Raw genomic sequence first — 12,015 nt, forward strand, 5'->3', positions numbered from 1 at the left:
TGATGAAAACAAAGTGTCTCCCACCGACCTACCCCTCATAAACCCATATTCTGCTTTTGCTAAAAAGACATGTTCCCCGTGGTCACAAATCCGTTCCCTGGTCCAACCAAAGTCTAAAGGAGATAAAGAGTATGTTGGTGCCTCAAGACTTGACCAGCACCCTATTCTAGCAACTAAAGAGGAACAATTCATCACTCTGTATATTCCAGATGATTTTCCTAGACAGTGGAAAAATCATGGTTTAACCCATATCCATTTTGGTGCAATTAGAATTGCATTAACATATCATGGAAGAAAAGGCCAACCAGTTGTAGCTCGCCTTGCCCTTCTTGATACCAGATATAATGAATACCAACATGCGAATTTGGGTACCACGGAAGTCACTCTAAATCTTTGGGATAGTTTTTGTCACTATATTCCCAAATTTTAACATGTCCCTGTATGATCCATATCTAACGGAGGCTTTAAAGCTCCAAGTCCAAATTCAAGGTGCTCGAGCTAAAGATGCTATTCAGGCTACTTTACACTACCAAATAGCTTGGCGAGTTCAGAATCATGCTATGGATCTCTCTCTTCCAGGTGGAGAAAATGCTTTTCTCTTAAAAGTAGATGCCACCAACGGAACTACCATGTGCACCCAAATCCCAAAACTTGACTCTCTGTGGAAGAACTTATCAAAGTCCTTCCAGATACATGGAGTCACGAATTATGAAAAGCTGAGAGAACCTGTTGAACCTCTCCAATCCTCTGAACCCACTTTTTCTAAAAAACCCAATAAAACAGCTGCCATAAGCTTTGACCACTTTCACCTTAAAAAACCCAAAAAAACAACCTTCTCTTTCCAGATGTACCAACCCACTTATAACCAAGCACACCAAGATGACCGAAAACATTCTCTTACCATCTCCCAAGTATCATGAGTGAACATGACTGGATAAAGCAGTTCGATAATGAAGGTCATGATGTATGGTGGTTCAAATGTCCTTTCACGGGACACTGCCCATGGGATATCCAATGTGACTGTCAAGAATGTCTTGACGATGAAATTGAATGGGATGAACATCATACAAGAAGAGCCAAATCAAAGAAAAAAGGGAGAAACTCTGAAAGAGAGTTCCGAACAAGGTATGAAGAAGGAGATTCATCTATCGGTTCACTGAGCCACCCGGGAAAATATGAATTCCTTGTTTACAAACTAAAGCCCACCACTCCCTACACCAAAATTCATATCCAAACTAAGCAAACCCAAAGCTAGAAATACTCATGAAGAACCCCTCGAAAGCTCCAGTCACACCCCTGAATTTCTTTCACAACAACTTTTGAAAAAGATGGTCTGAGGCATGCCCCAAAATTCAAGGCAAAATGTTGTGCCGCCCTTTGGAGAAAAAGCCACCGACAAGTAAAGTAGAAGCAACAATCAATTGGCAATCTGAAAATGCCATTTGCCAAAACAAAGTGTTAACGAATATTAGCACTTCCATCAGAAATGTTGCTCACACACAAAACAAGATGATGAGCAGGGTGGAGACAATTGAGAAAAAAGTGGAACAAGTATCTTCTCAGCATGCTGGACTGATCAAAGCCCTGGAATTGCGAATGACAAATATGCAGTATGAGATTTGTCCACCAGGCACTTCCTTTTCAACAGTTAACCAACAACAAGAAATGGTGACCTTAAAGAACAAATACAACAAGCTGAGATATGGTCACCTTGAACGCAAAAAACACAAAGTTGTCATCAAAATCCATCTTTTCCCCATGTCCTCACAAACATACTCACTAAGCTTGACCATTCTTTCACTATGTTCCCGTCAACAAAATGAGACCCTATGTACCCAAAAACAAAACGATGAACCTGAGTTTGACATTGCAAAAATGGTTTGGGAAAGAAAAGACTCTATGGCGGCCCAAAAGCAGTCCAAACGGAAGAAAGAACTCGAGGAAGGTTCAAAAGAACCCGAGCTGGAAAACTTGATGATCTCGACCCAAAAGATTCCGAACCTCTACGTGGCCCAACCCACAAATGATTTAGAGGCGGATGATACCTTAGGATCCAGTGACCAAGATTCATATGATACTGATCCTAGGAAGAAAGCGTTCAGACAAGCGAAGATTCCTCAGTTGACTCTGCAGAAGAAGATGACCCACCAATATTCATGAATCAACCCAGAGAACCAGAAATCTCTGAAGTAGATGATGATTGTGACGACGGGATGACGGAGATGAGCCAATTCGGAAAGAAGGCGGAACCATGACAACAACAAAATTTGTTGGGACTAGATTCCCTACTTTCAGTCTGGATGATATCAAAGTATCAAAATTTCCCCAAAGGATCCAAGATTTCTTCACTTGGATGGTGACAAAGAATCTTGTCAAACGAGAAAAGTACATGATCCTATCAGAATTCACTTCATGGTTCTCGAATTCTCGGAGGAAATTTGGTGGAATTCACTTGGGACACAAGACAAAAATATGTTTCTCACATCCCAAGACTTTGCTTTTCAACATCAAAATAATCCAGAGGTATTTTGTGGAGATACGACCAAAGGCAAGAAAAACTAAGGAGACAGTTCTTGAAATGAAATGCGTAGCATTTGTGGCTGTGGGTTGATCCCATTTTCGAAGATGGCTAAAATGTTCTTTGAGTTAGGCGGAGAAGCTAGTCTCAAGCAAGCCTTTGTTTCATCACTTCCAAGATGTTAGCAAGCGGACCATGACGATCGTTGAGGAGAAGTTTCAATCATAACGATCCCAAATTCGTTGCATCGAAATAACAATATTTCTAGCGTTGCATGATATCTGCACAAAGAGATCTGTTTTGAAGCAGATCATACGAAACAATCTAGCTGTTGATAAAGCTTGCGGAAAGTCTGACCTAATTACTGCGTCAAACTATTCGTGCCATGTCTCCAGCGAAAAGGAAGATTCAAGCGATTCAAATGTCCAAGGCCTTCTGGAGAAGGATCCCAGTTCAGGAGGCGCACAAAATATTTCAAGAGGAGGAGCCCAGGCAAGTCCCGAAAAAATGATAGATGCTTAAATGCACTGCCAACAAGATTGGGCATTATGCAAAAAATTGTCCCAATCCGAACGTCGATCAAGTTCCTTCTTGAAATAGAGGACTACCTTTGGTATCCGTCTAGGTGAAGATGATGATCTTGAATTGTTCTCTCATTAGAGAACGAACCCACGAGAGAAGACCTCTTTTCCGTGGATGTGTACGAAGAATATGGCGATGAATATTACCAGATTTCGAACCGAGAGGAAAGACTCGAAGATATCAACTTGGCATCATGGTGATCCGCGAGTCCGGGTTAAGTTTATCCATCCAAATGGGATAAACCAATCCAGATTATTGCTTTCATGGACCTTTGGAGCGACATGTTCCTTGATGAATTGACCGTCCTTCTGAGGATCAATGGATTCCACATTTCAAAGATTTCAACAACTGTTCTGGGGCCGGAGTCCTAACCACCCCACGGTCATCACAAAGCATCCAATCACAATTGAATTCTTCCCGGATTGAAGTTTCGAACAAGGCGATTAGATCGGATGTCCCGGAAAAGATCTCATTGTCGGATTTGACATCTTCGGCAACTTAAAAGATCGGCTCGAGATCAAAGCCCATGGAATAACGTTCAAGAAATAATTCAAACCATATACAAATGTTTTACGATTATTCCAAATAGCGTCTTTGAACGGTCAAGGAGATTGAAAAGCGGTTGGTGGAGCATTCGTATGCGGATTCTCACAAGGAGTTTATGGGAAAATGCAAAAGCCTCTATGGCTAAATGAAGAGCTTTTCATTAAACTCCCCTTCAAGAAGAATGAAAGCATTAATACAACGAAGGCAAGTCACTCCGGCATGAATCCAGATCATCTTCAGCTTGCCAAAAGGGAATGCGAAGAGCTCTTGGAGTTTGGACTTATTGAGCCCTCTAGTTCGCAATGGGCGTGCGAGGCGTTCTATGTCAATAAACGGGCGGAACAAATAAGTGGTAAACTCAGATTAGTCATAAACTATCAGCCTCTTAACTATTTCCTCCAAGATGATAAATTAGTATCCAAATAAATAAACTCACCCCTTTTATCATAGCCAAGCTAAATACTTTCCAAGTTTGACCTTAAATTTGGGTTTTGGAAATTAGGAATACACCCAGAAGATAGACCAAAAATAGGGTTTTGTATACCCGATCATCACTTTCAATAGAAGGTCATGCCCTTTGGGTTGAAAACGGACCCTCATTGTTCCAAAAAGCCATGATAAAATTATTTCAACCCATCCTCCATACATCACTAGTCTACATTGATGACATCTTACTCTTTAGTGATACTATGGAAGAACACACACTTTCTTTGCAACAATTCCATGACCTAGTGGAGAAAAATGAAATCATGCTCTCACAGAAAAAGATGATTATTGCTAGGAAGGAAATTGATTTTTTGGGGATGCATTTTGTTCATGGCATCGACACAGGCCATATATTTGTGAGCTGCTCAAATTCCCCGACACAAATTTTACGACGAAGCGGCTCAATAGTTTTAGGTGTGATTAATTATGTTAGAGATTTTATCACAATGTCTCTACATCACATTGCTCTTGCAAAAATGCTCAAGAAGAATGCCCCGGGTTGGGGAAAGGAACGGGGATGAAGCGGTTCGGAGAAAAAAAGAAATCTCAAAAGAGGTCAAAGCCCTCCATATTCCATCGACGGGAAAAAGATATTGCGGACGGATACCGGCGCGAAAATATTGGAGTGCGGTACTTTTTGAAGAAACAGATGGCCAACGAAAAATATGCAGATATGCCAGTGGAAAGTTCAAAAATGCTGAACAACACTAACATTCCACATTCAAAGAAATTCTTGCCGTAAAGAATGGGATTAAAAAGTTTAATTTCTTATTAATTCACACAGAGTTTCTTATCGAGATGGATATGAAGGCTTTCAGAAGATGATCCGGATAAATCCAAAGATTATCCCAAATCCATGATTCTCAAATGGGCACAATGGTTCTTCCCTTACAAATTCTAAGTAAAGCACCTCAAAGGGAAGGATAATATTCTAGCGGATTTCCTATCCAGGCCAGATGAGTTTTCAAAGATATTTCAAGCCAGAAAAGGCTGCCGAAAACGCTAACTAGCCAAATTTTCATGCTTGCAAGCTCGGGGAGCTAGTTCATCGAGAATAGCGAGATCATCGTAGGAATTCTTCGGCGAGTTGACACTTTGCTCTCAAAAGTTTACGCAATGGTTCAAACCATGAAGATATTGGGTTCAATGTTTCCAAGATTCCTATGCAGCAAAAGTGTTCATGTTACATCGACCGATAAAGATTATTAATGGGAAGGTCTATGCTCAACCAGATATTTCATTATGGTGGGAATTCCCCGTCTCTGTCTTGTCCTTAGAAGATGAATACGGCGAAGCACAGAGAATTATTTTCCAGCAAAATAAGTGCATCCCAAAAGAGATATGGCCAAAAGAATGGGCTCGATGGAATTACACTGATGACCATCCCCATTGGGAAAGAGTTCGAGAAGCAGCAAAGGAGTACCGAGTGCCGTATGAAATAATCAGAGATGAAGTCACTCAGGCTATCACAAAGATAAGGTTGAATTTTCCATCTCAAGATTCAACAAAAATAGATCCAGATATGACAGGGCCATCCAACAGGAAATGCTACTACACAAGGTCGCGAAAAAGAAGTTTGGAAAACAAAGAAAAATTCAAGCAAAAACATGGACCAGAATGGTGGATAGAGGAAGGATACACAACTCCGCCGTCGACTCCATCAAGCACCGCTCCGTCGGATAAGGCTTACTGACGTGCTTACAAGAAAGACAAAAGCGGACCCCACGGTCACATGTTTGCACATGGTTCTCATGCTTTTGATAATGTTTCCCTTGTTTTATTAGGTTTGTTTTATTAGGCGTGTTTTATTAGGCTGTCTTATTAGGCTCGTTTTATTAGGCTTGTTTTATTAGGCTGTCTTATTAGGCTCATTTTATTAGGCTTGTTTTATTAGGCCCTTCACATGTCTAGCGGGGCCCGTGTGCCATGTAAGATAAGTCTTGTGAAAGCCTCCAACTCCTATAAATAGGAGGCTATGTAATAGTTAGAAGGCATCACACAATCTCCATGTAAATTTTTCAATATCAATAAAATGTTTGCTTTCTAAATTTCTCTTGTTCTTCTCTTTGAAAGGCATGGAAAGGCTGATCCTAAGTTAGTATAGCGTTAGGAAATATTGAGCAAGTTAAGCTTGCTACAAGTACAATAGTTTTCCGAAGCTTTGACGGTATGTACGTAGTAGTGTGAAAGTTTTTCGAGTTGAGTAGCTTAGCTAGAGCCGGAACCCATTTCGTAGGAAAAACTTTCATATCTATGATCTTTCAAGCTATGCGACTAACTTGACAAGCCATCCTTCGGGTTGTTGAAGTCAGGTCTGTGGCAAGCCGTCCTTCGGGATGTTAAAGCCCAGTCCTACTATGTAAGAAAACTATTGTGCTTGCAGTCTGGCCGTCTTTCTTGCTGTTTCCCCGCCCTCTACACACCCATGGTATCAGAGCTAGTCAAACTTAATCATAAGGCTATGTGGGCGCTGAAGAAGCTGAATATGGATTGGGAAGAAGCGACTAAACTTCGGTTGTTTCAACTCAATGAGATGGATGAGTTCCGGTACCAGGCCTATGAAAGTGCAGCTTTGTATAAAGAATGGATGAAACACTATCACGACAAGAAGATCCTCAAGTGGGACTTTCAGAAGGGTGATTCTATCCTGCTGTACAACTCGAGACTGAAGCTCTTTCCGAGCAAATTAAAATCCAAATGGTCCGGACCTTTCGAATTGGTGAGTGTTTCACCCAATGACTCAATGGAATTGAAAACCATGGATAGGACTCGGAAATTTCGGGTTAATGTCCAAAGGGTGAAGCACTACCATTGGTGCATTGATGGAGATAGGATCGTGGATAGACCCCGACTGAAACATGGATACACTACTGACCCGGAGTAAACCGGTAACACCGTCGTGCCACGACGTTAAATTAGGCGCTGCCTTGAAGGCAACCCAAGGTTTAAAATTCTTGTATTTTTCTTTCAGTAGTGTTAGTAGTTTTTGTGTGGTTTGGCGTTTGCTTTGGCATAGGATGATAATGCAGGAAAACTTAAGGATGAGTAGGAAAAGTACGGGCCGTACTTTTGGATCGTAAAATTTTTGCAAAAAAAATAGTCACTCACTATTTGGTAATATGCTTAAATATGGTCAGGAAGTACGGGCCGTATCTAGAAATACGGACCGTATTTGTGGGCATAAAAGGTAAAAAAAAAAATATAAAGGAAACAATGTTTGGTAACATGCATAAATACGACCAACTTCACGGACCGTATCTAATAATACGGTCGGTCATATGTCCGTATTTATGCATCATACAAAATAGTGAGTCACAAGAGAAAAGGTGATAAAATACGAACCGTATTCAAAAATACGGCCCGTATCTTTAGTTAAAAAAAAAAAAAAAAGTGCGGAGAGGGTTTAAACAAAAACCCCGTCGCGCCTTTAACCTCCCACTTCACAAAACCTTAACTCACACACTCTCCCACTTACACCCGATCACCCACCATTATTCCTCCCCTCAATCTCCATAAATACCTCCAATTACATCACCAAAATCCATTACCATCATCAACTGCGATACCGACAAACCTACTGCTCTATTTTAATTTTTTTATTAGTTTTTCTCTTTGTCATCAAGTGTAGTCATGAATTCATCATCACAACAGGTATGTTGACGCTCTAATATCATTAATTTGTACATATTGGTATAATTTCATTGATGGGGTGATGGGTGTTGATTGAACCTAGGGTTTATTCATGTAAATTCATGGTCGATAATTTTATAGTTGGGGATAGAAAAATTGTACGTTAAGGACTATTGGGAATTAGTATATCGAACCCCTAATGGGTTGGAGGGCATTTCGATTGAAGAATTCTAAGTTGGATTCCGAAATTGTTATGCACATAATTGTTCAATTAAAATGCTAATGATCCTAAAATTGTAAAAATATGGTGAAGTCTGAGTAATCTAACCTCCGTAGGAATTGAAACCATGATAATTGTGTGTGTGTGGTGTCTGAATTTAAATTGAAGTGAAATTGTACATAGAAAATTTGGGGTCGCTAAGGAAAAAAAAACCTAAGATACGGACCATATAAAAATACACAGACCGTATCTTGGGTCGTAATATGGTTGGCTAACAAGATGAGTTTCTTCCTTGGATATACCTGTGTTACACCTCGAAAAAAATTTAGTTGATGCATAGTGAATAGACTAACGAAGAACATGAAGTATACGGTATTGCAATAAGTAAGGAATGACATTTGATGACCCTAATTGAGATTTCAAAGACGTTCGAGATAAGAGAAGAAAGTTTGCCAAGAGAAGGCAAGGCATACGATATGTATCGGAAAGGATTTACGAGTAACAAGTTCATGATGATTTAATACGGCTTTGGAGAAGAGTTATAACGTCCCTTAGATTGTTAATGAGGTGATAAACAAGTGTTAAGAAGGTCCCATAAGGATTGGAGATCAAACGAGTAAACGAGAATGAGTTCGGCAGAACTAGGCATTGTACGGCCCAACATGCGCCGTATAAATTATCGGCCGTATGTTTGGCCGTATAATCAGCCGGATGGCTAGCCTCTGGACCAAATCTACGGCCAGACATACGGTCAGTATAATTTATACGGACCGTATGTTGGTCTGTAGATCTGGAGCGGGACTGAATTGTGTATTATTAATAAGGGACCAAGTTCATTTCATTTTATTTCCTCTTCACACCCTTTCTCTCTAGAACTCTCTAGAATACTTCTCCACACTTCTCCCACAAGAATTCAAGAGATATTAGTGATCAACTTCATCAAACCAAGTGAATCAAGTGTAAGAAACCCATTAAAGTTCATCCAAGACAAGAAATCCAAGTGGAGGTGGAACTAGGGTTTTGTTCAAGTGAAGTGTTTCCACTCAAGGGTCACTCCTACACCATTTAAGGTAGGTTTTATGGTATTTCCATGTTGTTTGAAGTATTGAGAAGTTGAAACACTTGGATTGTAGAAGGCTATAGAAAATGGGTCTTGAATGTGGGAATAGTGGTGTTTTTGGGTAATAGTTTGGATTGAGTCATGATTCTTGATGTGTTGTGATTATGGTTATGTTATAAATGATGTTAAGAACATGGGATAGACATTGTATATGAATGAATGTAATCGTGTGCTATGACCATGGATATGGATGATTGGAAGTGTATTGAGAAGTAAGGATAATGTAGGTGAATAAAGACTATTGTTATGATGTTGTGAATGTTATTATTGATGTTTGGGAGTTGATATATGATATGGAGGGAGTCGTATAAGTAAAGAGAATCTTGTCAAATTTTCTCTAGCTTTAGTCATGTATGCTAAGCTGTCGATTTTCTAATGATAGTATAACTCTAATGAAGGTAGAAACGTGAGCAGTGAAGGAGAACGTGCAAGTGATAGAATAGTTGAACGGAAAGGTATGTAAGGCTAACCCTTCTTTCATAAGGCATGGTTCCTTGGCCAAATATCTATTCTTCTATGATGTCCTCCAAATGATTCTATCTCTAAAAGCTACTAAGCTCATGATTCTCGATATGTTATGATTGTACTAAATTCCTTATATGATGAGTAATCCCCTGGGGATAGATGTAACGAACGACGATAGTAATGATGCTAAAGATGCTTATAAGCTTTTATGTATATGTGCCTATGTATGGCTACTATGAAACCCCGAGCTTATATGGTCGGGTAGAATATAAATATATATATATTGCGCGTGCACCACTGCAGTTGGGTACGGATAACCTTGAGCCTTGGTAGGGCCAGGTATATATGACCCTGAGCCATGGTAGGGCCAGGTATGTGAAACACCAAACCTTCATGGTCGGGTATGCTGTGTAAATGATATGTATATGATATGAATATGAATACGGAACGCTATGAATATGAATATGTAAATGAATACGAGTATGAATGGAAACATGACTACGAATACAAATATGGATATGGAATGTAAACGAGTTCGGATACGGATATGGATGTATGTACACAATCACGCATTAGAAATGGGAAGATCCTATGAAAAACAAGTAAGTGTTTATGACGATGATACTTCTATCTCCCACCCTATGCTATTTTTTATGTTGTCTATTATGCTTTCATAATGATGTTGATCATGCTTTACATACTCCGTACATCCTTCGTACTGACGTCCTTTTGTTTGTGGACCCTGCGTCATGCCCGCAGGTGGCTAGGGAGACAGGCTTGATCCATAGCTTTATTTCTCAGGGACTACATAGTGGAGCTCCATTTCATTTGGAGCTACAGCTTTTGGTACTTATTCTTTTATGTACATATTTATGGGCATGGCGGGGTCCTGCCCCGCCTATATGATATGACATACTCTCCTTAGAGGCTCGTAGACATGTGTATATGGTTAGATGTATTTGCCCTTGTCGGCCTATGTTTTGGATATCATCTTGTTAGCCTCGTCGGCTTATGTACACCTATATGGGCATTGTTATTAATGATGATATATATGTATTGTTGCCCAATGGAATTAGTATGAATAATGGATGGAAAGTATGATTTAGCTATGCGGCTCACCTAGATGTAAATGTGAAAGTATGATAAAAGGTGCCCGGGTGGGTTAGCACCGGGTGCCGGTCGCGGCCCTCCGGTTGGGTCGTGACAAAAGTGGTATCAGAGCAGTTCTATCCTAGGGTGTGTCTGCGAGCCGTGTCCAGTAGAGTCTTGGTTATGGGTGTGTTGCGCACCACACTTATAAATAAGAGGCTGCGGGCATTTTAGGAATGAATGACCTTCTTTCTTCATAAGATAGTGCGATAGAGCTGTGATATAAGAACTTCCTTCTCCTTAACCATGTTTTATGTATTTCAGAGATGCCTGTAAAGAGAAATGCTACAGCATCCCAAAAGGGCAAGACAGTGGCAGAAAAGCGGGCTGAAAGAGCACCGCCAACAGTTGTAGAGGAAATTGAGTCCCAGAATGCGGCTCAATCTCAATCCTCTCATTCAGTGCCTATTTCTAAGGAGCGTGAGGGAGCCTCAGCCCCAACTCCAGCACCTCCAGTTCCTCCATTGGATGCTTCAGGCCAAGATGTGAAAGAGGCCATTCATTTGCTTACTCAATTGGTTGCTGCCCAGACTCAGCGACAAAGTACAGGGCAAGGCGATAGGGCTGTTAGTGCAAGGGCCCGTGATTTTATTAGCTTGAACCCTCCGAAATTCTTTGGATCAAAGCCGGATGAGGATCCTCAGAATTTTATTGATGGAATGTTGAGGACACTTCGGTTGATACATGCTTCGGACACCGAATCGGTGGAGTTAGCATCCTATAGATTGAGGGATGTTACTGTTCATTGGTACACGGTTTGGATGGCTTCACGGGGAGCCAATGCGCCTCCCCCGGTATGGCAAAAATTTGTAGATGCCTTCTTCCGACATTACCTGCCTCCAGAAGTTCGACGAGCTAGAGCCGGTAAGTTTTTGAATTTGAGGCAAGGGAGTATGAGTGCTCTAGAGTATAGTCTCCGCTTCAATTCTTTGGCTAGATATGCTTCGGCCATGGTAGCAGATATGGGTGACCGAGTGCACCGGTTTGTGAAAGGCCTAGGGCCACAGTTGATGGATCGGTGCTTGACTGCATCCCTTCAGGACAACATGGATATTTCACACATTCAGGCCTATGCTCAGAATTTAGAAGAAAGCCTACAACAACAAAGAGGTGAGCGTGAGCATGATAGAGGGTATAACAAAAGGGCTAGATCTTCGGGTCCGATGAGCTAGTATAGAGGCGGGCACATACAGCAGTTTTCGAGGCATTCAGGCCATTCTATGACTAGTGCGCCTCCACGATTTTCAGGCCAGAGATTTGATAGATCTACTCATTCCGGGCCGAGTCAGAGCTTTTCAG

At 40.9% G+C, this 12,015-nt stretch overlaps 1 protein-coding gene across 1 annotated transcript; it reads left to right on the top strand.

The window, feature by feature from the left end:
• The first annotated feature begins 6,557 nt into the window (after positions 1-6,557).
• LOC132066542 (uncharacterized) lies at positions 6,558-7,016 on the top strand. Its single transcript, XM_059459840.1, has one exon. The coding sequence runs from the start codon at positions 6,558-6,560 to the stop codon at positions 7,014-7,016; it is 459 nt and encodes a 152-aa protein (XP_059315823.1).
• The last annotated feature ends 4,999 nt before the right edge of the window (positions 7,017-12,015 follow it).

The sequence above is a fragment of the Lycium ferocissimum genome, chromosome 8 (assembly GCF_029784015.1).
Source record: "Lycium ferocissimum isolate CSIRO_LF1 chromosome 8, AGI_CSIRO_Lferr_CH_V1, whole genome shotgun sequence".
Lineage (NCBI taxonomy): Eukaryota > Viridiplantae > Streptophyta > Magnoliopsida > Solanales > Solanaceae > Lycium > Lycium ferocissimum.